This window comes from Pipra filicauda, unplaced genomic scaffold (genome assembly GCF_003945595.2).
Source record: "Pipra filicauda isolate LSUMZ 115617 unplaced genomic scaffold, ASM394559v2 scaffold184_size3518187_pilon, whole genome shotgun sequence".
Classification (NCBI taxonomy): Eukaryota; Metazoa; Chordata; class Aves; order Passeriformes; family Pipridae; genus Pipra; species Pipra filicauda.
The window spans coordinates 116148-136221 of record NW_024104292.1 but is presented as its reverse complement, the minus strand read 5'-3'; the positions used below and the strand labels follow the sequence as shown (position 1 = coordinate 136221).

At 42.9% G+C, this 20074-nt stretch overlaps 1 protein-coding gene across 1 annotated transcript in view; it reads right to left on the bottom strand.

The window, feature by feature from the left end:
* Positions 1 to 19543, bottom strand: part of MTMR2 (myotubularin related protein 2) — a 64527-nt gene extending 44984 nt beyond the window's left edge. Inside the window, exon 1 of the mRNA XM_027735624.2 lies at positions 19382 to 19543. Coding sequence (XP_027591425.2) covers positions 19382 to 19464 — 83 coding nt within the window. The 5' untranslated portion in view covers positions 19465 to 19543. The remainder of the gene's footprint in view (positions 1 to 19381) is intronic.
* Positions 19544 to 20074: the final 531 nt, after the last annotated feature.

Below are 20074 nucleotides of genomic sequence, written 5' to 3'. Positions count from 1 at the left end.
CCCTTTCTGGTCCCAGACTTTTGTGTATTTAAATGCATTGTAAATGTTAGAAACTCTGCTGAGTTTACAAATCCTTTAGCACAGGTGTTAAGTATCTAAACCAGGGCATACCAGCAGCTGATATGGCCCTGTGCACCATGCCAGACAGCTTACTCAACCAAATATTTTTTGCATCAAAAAATTCACATCCTTTATTGATAGAAAAGGGAGCTAGAAAGGCTGGAAAGGTTTAGTGGAGCATGCTAGTCTCTCTGCCCCCAAGGTAGGACAAGCTACACCCAAACAGCTCCCAAGAGCTGTCTGTCCACCCTGCTCTGAACAGCTCCCAGGGAGAGAGAGTGCTAACAAAAGGATCAAAATTTCACCAGTTTTTGTGCTGACACAACTTGTCTGCCCACGTACATTCCCAGTGTCTACTTAATACACAAGCAGCAATTATCCAACCATTGAAGACCAAAGATTTTTATGAAATTGTTAATTAATTTCTCTATGGCAAACTAAGGGGCAAATCGCTTTATGCAAAGGAAACAAAAAGAAAAAAAAAGGGGAGTGAGAACCAAAATCCACAGTGTGTCTGAGCTGTGAAAGTGTTTTGTGTTTGTTTGGGTGTTAAAGAAGGAAAGTATTTGCGTTTTAGAACTGGATTTTCAAAAGCTCCCTGCACCAATGTCCCTCTGCTTCCGCAGAAACCACCAGTGAAGCCTCCCTTCAGTGTCAGCCGTGGGAGCATTTGGGAAGCGCTGCCTGCACAGGCAGCGAACAATACCCCTGGATTATACAGCTCGGCACAGTATATGCATAGGTTGCATATGTTTGGCTCACTACCTCTGTTCTTCTCATCTGTCATTTACAGGGAGCTGAGATGGAAAGAAGGAGCAGACAACCAAAAGACCACTGGTTTCAGGCTCCCTCCTCTTATCATTGTCAGACAGTTGGCACAGCTCCAGCTCCGCTGCTCAGCAAACTAATTAATCTAATGCCCCTCCATGCACACGAGAAGTTTATTAGTTTCAGTGGTTTAGTCAATCTTGAGCTCTTCTCTGCTGCCAATGCAAAAGCAAAGATCCTCAAACCACACAATTTCATATGCCTTTGGGTGGGAGAGAGCAGGAGAACATCCTGGGGCCAATACACAAACTCAGAGAAGACTAGAGCTCCCTCCACGTTTTGCCACCAGCCCTTCTGCATCATCTCAGGCAAATCATTTACTCGTGCTTCTGCCACGGCTTCTGCACATTATCCCAGCCTTTGCCAATGTAAAGTTAAAGCTGTCTCTTACAATACTTTTGGCAACATGACAGGTACATCTGGCACCAGTCTAACATGCTGAGGACCCCACTGAGGATGCTCTGTGCTCACAGCAACAACCCCCTAACAGCTGTGTGTCACCAGTAAGGCAATGCAGACTAAACCTGAGGGACAGCCAAAGCACCATGGTCACATGTAACTGCTGGGCTGGGGTGCACCTGACAAACATCTGAGAACACGGGTAGGTTTGGACAGATTTCAGCAAGGGTTCAAAATCACTAGCAATGTTGCCAGTCACTGCCAGCTGAAGGTCTAGTTCAACACTACTTAAACATGCAAAAGTACAGTATTATCTCTGAATCTCATTAAGGTTCTAGGAAACAACATATACTCAGGTTCACAAAATACTCTGAGCTCTTCCTACAGGAAAATAAGCAAGTTCCTGTGAGGAACCAGGGAAGACCAAGGTCCTTCTGGAGCATTTTTCTTTCTATGCTTCAGGCCCAGGTAGCTCTGCATTGTCCTTGCTGATGGATGTCTGTGTTAAGTATGAAAAGAGACCCCTTCAACAGGTCAAAAGCACCTTCAGGGAAAGCACCTTACTCCTGTGACTGCCATTCCCATTTACTCCTTTCCTCATTCCTCTCCCATGCAGAAGCAGGAAACAGGTCTAGGATGCAATTAACACTGATCTATGTCTTTCATCTTGGTAATTATTTTTATTATTTAAATTTGTTTCTTTATAGCCAGATTTTGAATGATGAATGAGTCCAAATGTGAGCTGTCGGCACAACGGTCTTATACAGTATCTGCACGCAGCATTAACCCCTTGGCTATATGGAATATATATATGCAACTAATAAGAGAATTATACTGGAAACCAAGCACAGTGACTCAACTCCTGATAAAGTGTTCATTGTTATTATTAGGACTATCTCACAACATGCCAGATGGTTTTTAAACATAATTTAGACTCAGACAGATGCCCTCCGGTGATTCCTGTTTAGGCAATTGAAAGGTATTACAGTATCCGTAGCAGAATTGAAGGTATGCCAGTGTGCTGAGCTGAAGCTGTCAACAAAAGTGTAAAGAAGTTGCAAACAGAAATGTCTGAGACAGGCAAACTCTATCTGTTAAACTATGAACGTGCAGGGAAAATATTTTGGGTGAAACCAGTGATAAGGTCTTAAGCCACTTCAAAGAGTATCATTAAATGGCATTTCCCATAATGATACAAGGCAATCTCTACCCTCAGATCCCTGCAATGTAAAAAATGTGACATATAAGAAAGCCTAGGAAAAGACATAAAACTTCTAGTTGCCATTTTTTTTGGCAACTGTTACAGTAAGAGTTTGACTATGAAATTATTTCTTTTCTAGTGCAGGGAAGCAACAGTTTCCCCAGGAAGCAGAAAGCACAAGTACAGCTTCTGAAGAGGGCGATTTGACCTCACCGAGGACAGTGAACCCAGGACAGGTAAAAGATAACCACAAAGATGCAAAGAAAGTGCCAGAATCAAACTGTAAAGCCCTGAAGCTCTAACCCGATGCAGACAAATACGCTATTTATGCAGGACTGAGCTCTCCTACCTGTATCCTTACCCTTGTTGTAGGGAATTTAATACAACATTCTTTGTACTTCAAACCCAGGACACTTCACTTTGCTGTTTCCACCCTCCAGAGGAAAAAAAACCTCCTAGTAGATCTCTATGAAGTACATATCTATGAAGATATTCTGTGAATATCAGGCCTAAGGATGATCATGTTATATAATGTCTTCTCTTAAGTCGTGTTACTCAAGAAGAGAATCACAATTTCTGGCAAAACCTTAGACAAAAGTCATAAAATTAATGAGGTGTTAGCTGGCTAAACCATTTCAGCCTGTAACTGCTGAGAATTATTTCTGAGCAAGCTCTTAGAAGTGTGCCTCTAAGTTCAGCAAAAACATCAAAAATACATATATTCCTTCTACGATACTTCTGATCAGCAAGAATGTAAATTATATACACCTTCACAAAGACAAGTAAATCCTATGCAGAAAGGGACTGGGTATGATGAAGGGGGTGAGACACCAGAACAGGTTGCCTCACATAACCTGTGGATGCCTCATTCTAGAAGTGTTCGAGGCCACACTGGATCAGGTCCTGGGCAACCTGGTCTAGTGGAATGTGCCCCGGCCCATGGCAGGAGGACTGAAACTGGGTGATCTGTAAGGTCCCTTCCAACCAAAACCATTCTGTGGTTCTCTGACACTTGTTCAGACTTTGAAAAGTAAGAAAGAGACTTTTGTCCTGCTTCAAAATAGGATACTGTCTAAAACAACCAACCAAACAAAAATCTCAAACAAAATAAAACAAAAACAAAACAGACCACAAGAAGGGAAAAAAAAAAAAAAGATCAGGTTCTGATTCCTAAAGTTCCCCTCCTAAATCAATGAGCAGGAATGTGCATATGAATTTAACAACCATAATTCTATGAAAAATTGATGGAACAGAAGGGAAACACATTTCTGAAAAATATGCCATTTTTATTTACAGTATATGCACAAGGCTTAAGGACACCTATTTTTTGTACCAGTGTCTTAAAATACTAACCCTATAACACAACCAAAACATAGTCAGTGATGATAAAGTCACCTTTCCAGCACCTTCTTTATGAATATTCTTTCCCTGTCAGTAAAAGTAGCTGCTTCATTGCTTGCAAAGGTGTGCCTATTACTCAGATGCTAATTAGCATGTGCTGCTCACACCATTTCTTCTGTATCAAACAGAATATTTTGCTTCAATAGTCACTGAACTGACATGGAAAACAAGTGACAAAATGCACCACTGAGAGACACAGTTTCAGACACGGAGGTCATAAATGAGAAAAACACTGTAGAGGGCACATTTCCATTTCCTCTCTTCCTGTTTTTTTAAGAAGTTTCTCATTATGTGCATTCCTAAAACGTAATCAAGGTGAAAACTGCAAATTAATGATGACTAATGGCAAATACAATTGAATTTGGAAGCTTCGAATGCTAAGAGAGCAGGGTCCAATTGGTTCGAATTTACAGCAGAGCCATGAATAGAAGCACTTGCAGCACTTTGGCACTTCTCTTAGAAGTACAGTGCTGCAAAGATATTGAGCGCTGCCCGCTCACTTCCCAAACTCAAGTTGACCACACTCCCTCCTCAACAGTTTCAACACACCTGTTTCTTTCAGAGAAGAAAAAAGTAATACTGAAATACCTCTAGGGTCACATCAGAGCAGAGGGAGACAAACTGGTACTTGTTCCCCATGAATATGACTCTGTCCTAGCTAGTCCTGGCTGAACTGGCCTGGGACATCCAGCTGTTGCCCACATCAGACTCTCCCATTTACAGCAGCTCTCTGTGGATCTCTGCTAAGGCTAAGTGGTCCCCATAGTCCTTATCTGTATATACATATAGACACTGAAGGGTCCTCAGAAGTCCCTCATACACACCTCTTCAGGCAAGCACTTCAAAGCTCAGCCAGCATCTAATGGAACCAGGGCCTTGAAGCAGGAGCTGGGCACTCCGTGCTGGCTTCCGCTCTGCCAAGGAGCCAGAACAGGCTCTGCTGCTGTAAATTAAGTTTTAGCATTTCGGCACCATCTCTCCCAGGACAGGACTCCCACAGTGATCAGTACCATGTGTGCCCATAATAACAGGCACACACCTTTCCTGAAGAGATTTCACAGACAGACAAAGGAGTATTATCTCCACAAAGGAGTATTATCTCCAGGGAGCAGTGACCCCACCTTAATTCTTCACAGTAAATTGCAAAATCAAAATAGACTAATTCTACCTAGACAGCAAGTGCCACAGGAAACTACCTATAGCATACATGAGATGCAGCATTACCCCTCTGAACACCCAGCACCCTCTTTTTATGCACATACAAGAGAGACAGTTGCTACGTTTCCGGTACATGGAACTCATGATTCCTCAAAACATTTGAAGATCCCACTTTAACCTCTGCTTGACCTGCAACAATCACAGGGGAAAAACTAAAAGCCATAAACAAATATGCTTTTGAAGGAAAGAAAAGCACCAACTGCCAGGTTGCCTCTGGTATTCAGAGGAGGCAGACAGTTATATTATATAACCATGTACCCTTACTATTCAAAAGGGTCGGCAATGTCAGAGTTCAACATCATCTTAAAAAGAAGCCATTTCAACAAACAAATCATGGTGCATGTATGTGACAGACCTAAAATAGCCCCCCCCATGCCACTTGCCTGAATGAAAAAGATTCACATCTGTTGCCAAGCAAAGCTGGGTCTCAGTCTGACTTCACTGTTCCAAGAGAAGAAAATGACATTTTTTAAAAGTTGATCCTTCCAAATAGCGTCCAGAGCTGAATATATAGTACATGTTTTCCCATGAGCCATAAAGAGAATGTCCTATATTTTGACCGTGAACAAGCTTTTCTAGGAATGCAAATTCTGCTCTCAGTAGTTACACAATGGACTACAGTGTCACAAGCACCGTTCGTGCTCCATTAGTCATTCTTTTATTATTTTTTTAACTCGAATTCACAAAAGGCCTACAGTGCATGCACTTGCTAAACAATAGGCTGATTGTTTAAAATATCTGCAAGATTCCAAGAATAGAAGACCAACGCCCAAAGACAAACCAATATGCAGCATGTAATTAATAACAGCAAGCAGCCCACAGTATCATGCTTTCATGAGTCAACAATCCAGAAGGTAAAAAACAAGAAGAACAGGAGCTATCAGAGGTCTCAAACAATATTGTCTGATCAGCACATGGAAGATAACTACAAAATTTTCTATATTCACAAGAGAAACAAAAGGGAAGTTAGGTTTCTAGCAAGCTCCTATACTCAGGTACAAGAGAACATAAGAAAAAAAATTCAAGAAGTCCTCAGACCTCTGCAAGGAACTGACATTTTGTCTTTGTTTCACCACTTCAATTTCAGCCCATATCCACAGAGTCCAAAATAAGTTACTACCTTCTAAAAGCAGACTGGTAGTCCAATATTTTGATCTGATTCCTGTTCCTAATGGAAATGTTTGGATTGCAAAATCCACCAGTAGGAGAAGCACATTTGCTTGCAGCATTAGGAGTTTGAGCAGTTGGCAAGGCAGGCAACACACCTGTTGCAGGTGAGACTCAACAGAAAGGCAGCCCCGTCGGTCTGGCTCTGCCCCAGCCCTTGGGAGGAAGGTTTGACAGACTTCCTAGAGGTGGTGCATACATCTGGGTCTGTACTCCAAAGCTCAGGGGTTTCCAATCGCTCCTACAGACCCTTAGCACTGAAAATAAATTACGACTATAAGGCGAAGTTCAAATCACAACCCTGTCTGCTGTCAACACAAACAGGGTTGCCTGCTAAAACAGTGCTCCCACCCCCTCTTCACTGTGTCTTCCTACTTTCTTATTGCTATACTTTTGGGGATCTTTGGTGTTGTTCAGAAGGAGTTAGACCCTTTGTTTTCAAAGATGCTACAGAGGGTAGGACTGAACTAGAAGTGAAGAAGATCTTGCCCCCACCCCCCAAGAAAACAGTATTTCTGTGTCAAAAAAACATGGCTGAGGTAGAGATGATTCAGCACCTCACGCTTCAGATGGTTGAGGCACTGCTGCACAGGGACAGACAGAAAGCCATCAGGGAGATCACTGACTGACAGGATGTCTGACAAGTGATCTCTTGGGCAACGATGAATCAGTATATGTCCTGACCTGCAGCCCTCTTCCCCAAACACTCCAGGCAGCAGTCTCAGCAGACCACAGCCAAGGGAATCTCCATGCTGCATGACTGCTCTGGCAAAAAGTCAACTCAAGAATCCAACTTCTAGTGTTTCCTGGTGCTATGAGAACACCCATGGCCCTTAGCCCTGCCTGCAGAAGGTGTTGACTCCAGGGCTCAGGATGTTCTGTGGCAGAGAACTAAGAGACCTGGGTGGTGCTGCTATCTCCTACATCAGAGCAACCCTGGATTTACCATTGCACCCCACAGGAGAAAGAGGGATGGCAACATCTAACTGTCTCCACAAGCGCTTTGAATGAAGACAAAAGCCATGATGGAAATCCTACATACAATTCAAAATCACTCCTGCAGTTAATTAATATTTATATTTACCATATAAACTTCCACAACCTTCCTTTAAAATATATCAAGCCAGAGAAAGACATACAAGTAAAAAACTATTAGGATTTTGATGCAAATTCAGATATTCCCATAATAAGTTGCAAAAACTAGTCCAGAACCTGAGAGCAAGGAGAAGCAGAAAAAATAGAACCAAACATAGGATATAAAATATTTTGTTTGCTTATAAATTTATTTTTATTTTTAGGAAAAAGCTATTAACTTGATCAAGGAAAGAAATAGAAACAAAAATTATATTAATAACTACTCACCTTAGGACAGAAAGGAGAACTGAATAAAAAGACAGATATAACTTTTCTTTTACTATTTGTATTCTGGCAATGCCTTAATTTTTAGTTTCATACTAAGAACCAGTTGAATATAGATTAACCAAATATACATGTATTTCTCACAGTTCATGTGCTGTCTCAGTTTTTCTTTAGATTCCTTCCTATGTCCCTATTTAAAAAACACCTTAGTTAGAACGAAATACATTGTTAAATGTTCCGATTTTCTTCTAAACACATACCACGCAACCCCCTCGCCCCAATAAACCGAACACCCACAGGAATTAAAAATACCAGTGATTTACTGATCAATTACATTACTTATTCCATCCTGGGAAAAATCAAAAGAAGGAGGAAAGGATATATAAGTATAGCCAATCTGGAGAGTCTTGTATCACCTAGCAAAACTGACGTGGTGTAACACCTTGATAAGCTTTCGCAGACAATACGCAGCCATGTGCTCTGCCACAATCAGCGCAAAAAAAAAGATTGAGAACAACTTTATTCCACTGACAACCCAGCCCCTGCATGAAATTGTTCCCTAGCAAAATCTCAAGGCTAAAGTCAGACAAGTATTCAATAACTTGGGGGCTATATTTCCAGAAATTCAACATAGGATAATACAGGATGTTTTCAGAAACGCTGAACACCTGTGTGAGAAGACTGAGAGGGGATCTTATTAATATCCAAAAGGCAGGTGTCCAGAGGGTGGTGCCACACACTTTTCAGTGGTGTCCAGTGATAGGACAGGGAGCAGTGGCCATAAACTAAACAAGAAGGTTCACCTCAACATAAGGAAGTACTTCTTTACACTGAGGGTGGCACAGCACTGCCACTTCTTTACACTGAGGGTGGAACAGGCTGCCCAGGGAGGTCATGGAGTCTCCCTCTCTGGAGACATTCAAAACCCACATGGATGTGTTCCTGTGTCACCTGCTCTAGGTGACCCTGCCTTGGCAGGGAGTTGGACTACATCTCCAGAGGTCCCTTCCACCTCTAACAATTCTGTAATTCTGTATCTTGTCTCAACTCTCAGAGAGCCCAGCATCATTGAAGATGATGGTCAGTGAGTTAAAGTTTCCAGGTTCAACACTCATAACTGGTGCCAGGTCACTCCACAAGCTCAGTCCCATTTACTGCCTAATAAAAAGCCCAGTTTATAAGTGTTCAGCAGCCATTCATTTCTTGACATATGGCCCAGATTAGGCAAAGGGCTCTGCATACTCATGCACCCCACTGGTCAGTTGTAGGGTACGTGATGAAAATAAAAGTCTTTCAAATTCTTCCAACTTGCAATGAAATGAGGCACACAAAGTTTGCAGGCCATCTGAGTATTTTCTGTACATCAGTTCTCATTCATCTGAAATGAGGGCTAATCGAAGATCACCCACAGCCACATCCTTCTGTCACTTCTGCTTCCTCAAGCAGAAATCAACATATGTGAAAAGCAAAGTAACTCAAAAAGGAGTAGGATCAAAAAGGTCAGAATGGTTTGCCTCTGCTTGGTAGATACCACAGGTATCCCACTTACCCAATGGAAACCCAGGCAGTGGAGTCTAGATGACAACTCAGCTCAGAGTGGACACTTATCTTTGTTCTACTGAATTACTTGTGGAGTGTATTGACTTTGTCAAGGGTAAGGAGGTTTTAGATAATCCACTTCACAAGGAGATATGGCAATCGGAACCAGATCCTACCCTGGTTTTCTGAAGACAAGTGTCTTGCAGCAGAGTAGTTTGTATTTGCTTTGTGCTTTCAACAGAACACAGCCTTTTGCAGACATCTTTTTGCAGCACAGGAAAATAAGCAAATACAAAAATTAGAGAATAAAATGTATTTCTCTAACTTGACTAGGTATTTCCATGTTGGAAAAGAAACAACTTATTCCATAAAGGAAGAACTGCTGTGCCCTCCCTTGCCATTTCCGTCTTTGTTTAAATGCAAAACTTGTTCTAAGTTACTATTTCCACTCCTCTGTCAAACATGGTTAAAATTGCCCACATGTTACAAAAACTATTAGCAGACAAACTAGACACATACACACACACACATATACATGAAGAAATGGGGCTTAGGAAACCAAACTACAAATCTCTGCTCTCTTCTCTGTTGTGAACAGATTTAGCCAACATAAAAAAGAGGAAAGCTGTGAATTAAGAAATAGCTCCTTCCTTTTTTGGAGTGGAGAACAACCCAAATTCAATGCACTTTTTGCCCTTACCACAATGATGGGGAGGGAGCTCTGTGGAGGTGGTCACATCTGAATTATTCACTGTAGGCTATACTTAAGAGTCACTGTGGAGAAACTGAGATGACTCACTCTTCACCAGTGTCTACAAAAACCACCCAGAGACTACCAGAACTCTGTATCAGCCCAATGAGATGAGAAAAATCTCATGCAGGATGCCTGTATTTTTCTTTATGCAAAGTGGAAGCAGAAAGTGGAATCTAGAATCACAGTATGTTTTAGCAAAAAAAAGAGAAACTACGTCTCTCCGTGGTGCTGGAGGCAGCAGTGATCAGCACAAGCTATACCCCAGCAGGTGGTAATAAGTGAAGGCTCAAGACTACTCTGCTGGTAGAAGTCCAGAGCACATCCACAAACAGTCCCAACACATCCTTCTTCTCAAACCCCAGTGTTTAATGACCACTCTGTTAGCATGTTGCTTCACCTTTGAGGAAAAAGACTTGAGAAGTACTCTCTTACAAGGTATGGGGTTCATTTTCAGTGTGGGAGTGGGATATCCATTCTTAGACTGGAAGACACAGCCTGAATTTTCAAGAACAGTCTACTCCAAAAGTCAACTTGGGTAAAACGAGCAGAATATCTCATAATTTTCATTTATTTTCAGAGAGGTTCTATTTACAAATGAGATTGCTGACCAGTTTTGATTTACTAAAGGTATCTCATCTACTGGTTTAACCAATCTCTACTGTGATGATTGATTTTGACAGTCATCCTTCAGCAGTTCATCTCTGGTACTACAGGCCTCACACTCTGAGATTAGTTCAGTTGGTTATAGCAAGGGGCTAATAATGTCAAGCTTGTTGGTTCAATCCCTGTATGGGCCATTCACTTAAGAGTTGGACTAAATGATCCATGTGGGTCCCTTCCCACTCAGAATATTCTGTGATGCTGTGATTCTATTCTCTCACATGACGTGCCTGTGGATAGAGCTTGGAGGCCCTCCTGCACAGTGGCTCCCATCTAATGACCTGTTCTCTGTGACCTGTCCCTGCCTTCAGCATCTGCTCTCCACAGCAGCCAGACAGGCCCTTCAGTCTTTGAATTGTAACCAAGTTGTTGACAGCCTTCAGCTCTTTCATGGGCAGATTTAGCTGAACCCATTGATGAGGGTAATCCTACTACTGATCTGTGCAACCTTACTCTTCGAGAAGACCATTCATCAGTGGTATCAACTGAAATCAACAATAGGATTTATTAACGCAGCAATAAAAAGCACAAATGCTTTATTTTCACTAAAGGCAAAATGTAGGAATGAGGTTGTGGTTCAGCTCAGTGCATTTTGTACTGGGGTAAAAAACCCACCAAACACTTTGATCACAAAACACCAAGCAATGATCAGATGTATACTCACTCTATCAGTTACTCTTTGTACAGAAAAAAATAGTTAACTTTTAGCCCTGTCATTCAGTACTGCCATTGCTCCTCATAGGCCACAAACTTTGCAGTGAATTTTCAAGGCCTCAGGCCACTCTTGCTTTGCCTGAACTTTTCTTGGCCTGCCTGCAGCTTTGTTTTAACTGGTTTAGGTGTGACTGCAATTTCTGTAACTGGCCAGGTGCGTGTATCTACTTTGTTTTATTTTTGTTTGTGTGAGGTACAACCATAGTTTTGCACAGACAACAGCTGCAAGTAGCTATTCTACGCAGATTAAAACACTCACCAGTAATGTAGTAACTTTGTATAGAGAAATACAACAGCCTGTTATCACAGCAGAGGTCTGGAGAAGTAGAGACACGGGATGTGGCATGGAGGAGTACAGGCACAAGAGGAGAAATTGGGCTCAAGCTTGGCACTGGAGACCATGGCTATAAACAACTCACCAACAGTCAGACAAAGAAATGCAGACCTGGAGCTGGACAAAACTGGGTTTAGGGGTAACAAACAGAACAAAGAAACAGTATCTAATACCCATAAAAGCAACTATATATGGGGGAAAAAAAAATCAGATGTGGAACCGCAGAGCAATGAAGAAAGAGACAGGTGTAGTTGTTTTACCAAACATACTAAAATGATCCCAGGTGGATCCTATAGTAAAGAAGAAAAAAATCATCAAGATGAACCTCATACTTCTGCTAGCAAAGGACTCCAGATGTTGACAACTTGCTGCAACACCCACCACCGCCAGAATAAAATCAGCAACCTTGGAGCTGAGAGGAGTAAGAGAGGGATGAACATCACACCAAGATGAGAGGTAGAAACCAAGAACTGAATGTATGACATTTTAACAGCATCATAATCCTTTCTTTTCCTGTAATAATTGCACCTGGACTAATAATGGTTAAACTTGCAAAAATTCAGTTACACTAAGAATAAATTCTTTGCTATATAAAGACATGCTGCCTTTTTGCCCTTAAACAAGGTTTTGAGTGTAACACTTTGTATGGGCATGTAGTCCCTACATCACAGTAAATAAATCCAGATAAACACGTTGTTTCATTCTAAACAGGTGTTGCCAGTCTTCCCAGAACAAAGGAAAAAAAAATCCATAAGCTCGTGTTTTTCTAAAAAGTTAGCAGAAATATGATCACAGCCCCACACCTGACCCAGATCAAATTTGAATCACTGGGCGACCCAGCATTAACGATTCTGAAGCAATGGCCAGAAGACTACAAAGGCCAGATCCGTAAAGTGGAAGCATTTGTACAGAGCTAACTAAATTACTAGAACATCACCTTGAAGGGATTATGTACTCAAAAACTGCTAACACTTTTCTCCTCATCAAATATATCAGGATTTAGAAAGCAATGGAAAAGAATCCATGGAATAGAGAATCAAGAGAGAAACAAAGAAAAGAGCTACCTTGAAATCACTGGAAAATTACTGAGTGAGAACATTCTCTGGCAAAAGTAACTACAGATGGTAGGAAAGGGAAAAGCAAATACTTGAAAAGTTCCACTGATTTTTTTTGTTGTTGTCTTTCACAGATTTTTTTTCCTCAATTAGCTTCCAGTTACTAGGGCAATAAAAGAGCCAGATGTTTTTTCAGTTAAAAACGAAGATGGGGTAACTACTGTGACAGTGTCTCTCCTGTTCTCTGCCTTCCCCGGGTTATCCCAGACACCTCTACAAACTAAGCACTTCATTCCCTTCCTGTCACCCTCTTCCTCATGGTGGAATGGGCTTCCCATGGACAAATAAAAAGACTTTTTCATGTACTGTATTACAAATACACTTGTATGTAACACCTATATATCAAAGTGACCTCTGTTTCTGATACATTTCTAATGAATGCTTGTTTTTTTGTTTTCCTTGACTAAGCCTTCTGGTAAAACAGAAAATTCCGAGTTGGAAGGGACCCACAAGGATCACAGAGTCCAACTCCTGAGTCAACATAAGCCCTCCGGTGTATGGATCAGGTCTCTTTTTACACTGGCTGATACCCTCAACACTGAAAAACCAGTAACAGTAAAGCAGGTCATCAGGAAAAGATTAATGAAAAAGAAGATGTGGACTATTGATTTGCTGAGCCATTCAAGAGGTATTATGACCTTTCCAAATGCAGTTATTGCCTTTGTACGTGAGGTATAAAAGAATTAGCAAAGGAAGGGAGACGATAAAACATCTGAAATAGGTGACAAAATATGTTTGAGACGGGTGTTAACCTATAACTGAAGTCATAGCAGGAGTACAATCTTGCACCAGATAGGAGCTGTGTAATCTGACATTGTCAGGTCATCCTCAATCTTAAAATTCAGGTTCTGTAACTGCGTCTCTGTAGTAAATAGCCTGTAGTTAAGGAACTCCTATGTGTACAACTCAGAACTGTCTAGCAAATAGACTGTTAGTCAACATAGCATTAGCATCTCTCTTCAGAAAAGGCAGTGCTTGCTGGGACCCAAGAGAGTCGTGTTCTGAGCCTAACTTTACTCCTCACCAGCTGCCAGATCTTGCCTCATGTCTCCACTGCAGTTTTTCATCTCATCCTTAGACTTTCTCGCTCTTCGTCCAGTCTCTCAGCAAGGAGTCTCAGCACTCGACTGCAAATCCAAGAGCTTAGTAAAATTATTCACCAGGCATTATTAAAAATAGAGTAGTCCTGGCTTAGGCACATTTAAATAGTTGGTCCCTGTCTGTTCAGCACAGAAATCATCACCATCTGTACAGGAGCTAAAACCATGGCACCGCAAATTCCCATGTAGCCTTTAAACAGCAATGTAACATTAATTACAACAATGAACAGGTGAGTGTCAGTTTTATTTTATATTCTCAAATGAAAAATATACTTAAAACCAAACATTTTTGTCATAAATAAAAAATGTTTTATGGAACAGTCAGGGCTGAGACAAAGAGACGTGCACGTGTCTAACAGAGGAAAATGTTTAAGACTGAAGGTCTCGCACTCTGAGACAAGTAGGAATAGTTTCCGCTGAATGAAGGAACAGAAACTTGCATGGCAAAGACTGCTACTTAAAATAGTTCCCCAATTCTTCAGAGGTAATGGTTTCTCTTCATAAGCACACTGTGTAAATTAAAAGCTCTAAACTCTTTCTTACTGAATGTTATTTTCATTATTTTCTGCCCCAAATCCTGAGACTCTAAAAAGATTCTTCTTGCTCTGCAAATCTATATGCAGGCAAAACTACTAGTTAGCTTCACAACATACAGTACACAAAAAAACCCCAAAACCTATCTCAGAATGGGCTTCAGTTGCAACTGTTATAAATTATCACTTACATATTAAAATCAATGACAATGAGCCCATTTGGAGTCGCTAATTAGTTCTAGGCATAGTGTTAAGTTTCTTAGATGCAAAAACCAGTTTATTATCAATGCTCAGCCAGCAATGCACTTGTCTTTACTGGTAACAACTCTTGAGAAATCCTGCTTCACACATACAAGAAATCAAATGCAAGCAATATTCTCAAAGCCCACAAGGAAAACGATAGCTACTCGCATTTCACCAAACACCAGAACTGGCAAAAATCTTCCCTTTCAAACTCTAACTTCAATGACTCATCACAAAACAACTCAATCAGCAAAGCTCATACATCTGGTAGCAATGTGGTGCTACAGCAAAAGCCCTCCTTAGCCAACAGCTCACAGACTCAACTCCTTCCAGCATCACTCTGACCCGTGGGGAAAGAATTCCTTCAACATAGCCCTAAATCAGACCACGTATTGACAGGGCCTTTTTTGAGACAAGGGGGAGTTTATACCTCATGGAGTTATTGCTTCAACAGACCTTGCTGCACTGATTTACACAGAGTTTATGTTTTCAGAGTTATTCCTGAAAACATAAAGACAAGGAGCATGATTGTTCTCATATGCTTCAGTAAAAGTGCAATGTATAGGATCCATAATGTCTGCAGACCTCTCTGGATGATAACCACCAGCACAGAAGTGGTAACGAGCAACCAAGACAGTGATAACATCAAACATTGCTACAGTCATGCTGATGGTAAACATCTGCCCACTGCCTTACCTCTTCTTCTCATTTTATACCAAGGTAGAAATATCACTGACATCTCCTATAGCAGTTTCTTTACAGTACAATCACCTCCACACTTTTGCACAGGCAATATAAATTTACCTTCAGCAGATCTAACAGAAAGCATCTCAGGTATCTTATTGGACTGTGATATGCTTTTTCAGATAACATTTCTGAGGAATATAAAGAGAACTATGTTAAATCAGAAACTACAGTACATAAGCACACAGACTACATGGACAAAATGCCTAATCACTTTTAATGAAAAGTAAATATCTGAAGTTTGACATCACTTCTTTCCTACAGTCATATGTTCTGCTAAAGTCATACATGGCTCTATCTGACTTTCCTTTCACAAAAGGAAAAGATTATGATAGAATTCTGTTGGCTGTTCCTTTGAATTCCAAAGGTCAAAGGGTCCATATGCAACTTCAAATTTGAAAAAGAGAACAATACAAAAAATCCACCCACAAATTCATCTTAAGAGTGGTCTCGGAAGAAGTCTGAATAACTAGCACAGCTGAAATGCGTTTATTACTTACTCACCCAGGATCCTCAGGCCATTTTAGAGATATAAAAGCAGTCCATAACATTGAGTAAAGCTTACTCTTCTGGACATAACTGTACTGTAGCTCATCCAACATTAGAATCAGTGTTTCACCTCACTCCTTCTTCTGTCTCATGGGTTGTTCCTGGACTGACAACTGCAGATACACACAAACGCTTCTTTCAAGCTGCTAGTTAAATACCACCACAGCTCTTTTTAAGTAGTTGGCTCATGGTCATGCGTCTTCCATGAGAACAGGACGTAAGAGGAAAGTCCATCCTAAATACTGACCTTTGGAAACCACAGAGAGCTGCAGAACCCAGTGCTGTGCCACCCAAACCTAGCACTGGGTGAGACAGCTGAGACTTGAAAAGCAGAATGGCTGTTTCAGCAGAACTATGAGGGCAGCTGAGTTAATTAGCTGTGACCTGCTCATCTGAAACTAACTTGTATTTTCACACAGAGCTGCGGATTTTTTACTCTGTGCTATACTTTAAGTTTTTCAAACATTTTCCAGTTGGGAGAGAAAGTAGATAACACTTGTTTAGTTATTCTCATATCTTCCTCAAGGCCCACAGGTATTGCACATTACTAGGGTCTATTAAAATATCAAAGCAACTTTCACGGTCGAATGCCATTACTGCTGTATCTTATGTGCATTATTAAAAGACAAATAAACCTATATATGTTCTTTAAGGCACTTATTCAAATGTGAGCAACCTTAAGTATAAGTAAACTCTATCAAGCATGTCTTCTCAAGATCTTAAATATCTCTAGAAATATAACACTTAACTTCCAAGCTGGAGCTGAGAGAATCTAAGGAATGCACTGCTGCATGTATTTCATAGTAGCACCCTTCCAAGTCTTCTAAATCTTGTATAAAACAATTCAGTAACTACAACTCAGTAAGGTTTCACGTGGCTGGGTAACTGTGATTTCTGGGATGAGTGACCTTCTACTCATTTCTTGGGTTTTGTTCCTTTTAAATAAAAATGGATTATAAAAACTGATGACAGCATCCTCATGATTCACTGTGTTCCTCACATCATCCCCAAGGCTAACTTCTTCTTTTTAAACAAAATCACTTGGTGAAAATATGTCCCAGACACAGGTTACAATTTGAAGTTGGTCAAGCTATTAGATCACAAACACAGTATGAAAATAACTATATTTCAGTGCATACAAATAGTCCCATTAGCTTCAGAGGAACTGTTCTGATGCATAAAATCAGACTGCAGTACGGCTTTAATGAAAAAAAAAGATGAAAATCGATCTACTGTCCAATTCACATAAAATTATTTATTTGTGCATAAGCATCACTAGATTTGCACAGGAATCTGATAATAAACATTCTGAAGGTCACCAGGCATCTCTCATTATAAGAACCTTATTTTACTTTTTTATAATTTTGCCCTAATCTTCAACAAAATTTGCCCTAATCTTTCAACTAAAAAGTTTCACAGCATATGCCAACTCGAGATGAGAGTTTTTTATTAATAATTACAGATGAAAAACATTCATCTATTTCAAACACCTGGCTAGAAAAAAACAGAATTTGTTTAGAATACATAAAAAAAATTTGACCAGCTTTCTTCTATGGGTTCTAGATGTTCGAGCAGAGACTTGAAATTCTGAAAGCTTTTGAGTAAGCTTTTTTATATCCCAAGAAATCTGTTAAAGTCTGGGCCTTTTCAGAGCTTGGAGGACACAGCCTTGTGCGTGCTCAACAGAAACATTTATCATCTCAATTTCCCAACAGTTCCATCTGTGCAGGGCATGCTGCTGAGAGGCTGAACAGGAGCTTCCTTGTAGCCACTGGCTCTTCTGAGTTAAGCTCTCTCTAGTGTCCACAGGCCTCTTACAGTGACTGACCTCCACATGGCTCCAAGTTGCCTGAGCTGATGCAGAGGGAAAAAGAAGAATATATTGGGTCAGTCAGGTAAGGGAGAAAGAGGCCTGTAGGCATCTGGCAGGGCACTGGTAAACTGCAGAAAGAAACCAATACAGAGAGCAGGGAACAGAAGAACTTGATGAAGGGCGAAATAAGGATGAGGATTCATAAAGGACTCAAGGACGAAGGAATCCAAGTGCAAGCTGGGCACTCCCTGTCTGAGGAGCAGCTGGGTAAAAGCCAAGCATGGAAGTACGGAGATGCTGGCAGCAAAGTGGCCACCAGCATCATGGGCTGCAGGAACAAAGGCAGAGCCAGGAGATCTGGGGAAGGATCTCATTACAGTGCTCCTGGAACACTGCATCCAGGTCTTAGCCCCCCAGCACAGGAAAGACATTGATGAGCTGGAGGGAGTTCAGAGAAGCAACACTGGGATAGCGGGGCTAGAGCAACCTGCCTGTGAGGAGAGGTTGTGGGAGCCTGGAGCAGCCCCAGTGCCTATGTGGAAGGTATGCAGGAGATGCCGATGGGCTGCCCAGAGAGGTTCTGTGCACTTCATCTTTGTAGGTTTTCAAGACCAGACCGGGTAAAAGCCAAAACCAGCCTGATCTGATCTTAGAGCTGTCCCTGCTGTGAGCAGGAAGCTGGACTGAGGGATGCTGAGACCCTTCAGCCTGGGTTACCATGTAATCCTACAACTTGGGCATGGCAAGGACAGCCAGAATGGGACAGAACAGCCTTTAGCAGCCATCCCAGCATCCCTGCTCTACCACAACATCCAGGGCCTCTCATGCCACAATGCATACCAGTCTGTCAGTGTCCTCCCTACATGGGAGGACAAAAAATATAGCCCAAGCAAGATGCGCTTTCAAGTCACAAAATTCAAATTTCACCGATAGCCTGCAGAGGATGGGAGGAACACGAAAGTTTCCTTTTGGCTTCTGTGGCTTAAAGACTTTAAAAATTACACACATGGCATTAAAAGCCACTGAGACCACAAAATCAAGCTCTCAGAAAAAGCCATAAGGGCAAAACCACAAACGCTCAACAAACCACAGGAAATTTGTTCCTGAAGAAGCAGAGGACAAGGCCTGGCATGGGCAAGGCAGAGTGCGGGATGGCAGCTACCAACCGGGTGCCGTACCTGCCCTTCCAGCAGCGCCCACCTATACTGCCGATCTCCCAAATCCCTTCACCTCAGGTACCCAGGGCAGGAGCACCGCCTTGGCTATGCAGGGATTTACCGAGAGCCTGGTGCGGGTGGCAACTCCTGCTCTGACTAAAGGCCTGGAAGAGAAACCGGCTGTGCCGCAGTCGAGCAGTGCCCACGCCTGCCTTCCTGCACCGCCACCCCACCGCCACCTCCAGCGCAGGGACACTCCCGAGGCACCTCGCCGGGAGAGACCCGACCCCGGGGAAACGCCGGAGCCTCCGGCCTACGGAGGGAGAAAATGGCACCAGCCCCATCCCCTCGGTTTGCTTTCCCCTGCCGGCCCCTCCCTCCCCCCCCAGGCCCGGCGGTGGTCCCCGAGGGCCGAGCCCCGCGGCGCTGCGGCAGCGGCGGCGCGGCCCCGGCGCCCCGCGGGCGGGCGGCGACGGCTCTGCGGCGGCATTACCTGGACAGGGAGTCGCCGCTGGGCGGCCGCGCCGCCGCCGCCCGCCCGGCGCCGAGGCTCTCGCAGCTGGAGCTCTCCTCCATGCCGGGCGGAGCGGGGCGGCCCCGTAGCGGGCGCTGTGTGTCAGCGCAGTGCCCGGCGCCCCGCGGGCCGGCAGGCGGCCATGCTGGCCCGGCGTGCCGCGCGGGGGCGGGCGGGGCGGGGCGGGCGAGGGGCCGAGACACCGAGACACCGCCCCGCCGTGCGGGGAAGTGCCGGCACCTCCGGGGTTTGCGGTTCGCTGTGCCGCTGGGCACAGAATGGGCCAGGGTCTCCCTTTTTGTCCTCGTGAGAACCGAGGGAAGGTGGCAGGTCCCGGGTTTCATCCCCGGAGCACGGTGGTCGCTCCCAAGAGCAAGGAGACGATTTCTCTCAAGGATACCCCTTGGGAGTCACCTCACCTGTGTTAGGTTTGCTTGCGGGATGCCCTGCTGGGACCCTCTCTTGTATTGGGTTGTGTACCCACAGTCGAAAGCAGCTGTGCTGCTGAAATTGTTAATTGCCCATATCCGCTCAAGAATCCTCTTTGAGTTTATCCCTCAGCTGGATGCTATGGGAGCTGTGGAATGTGGCAGGTCAAAAAGACATGAGAATGCAGGGTGCTGGCACAGATCCTCTGTGAAGTTACCTGACTGCCAGCTCGAGTGCATACAT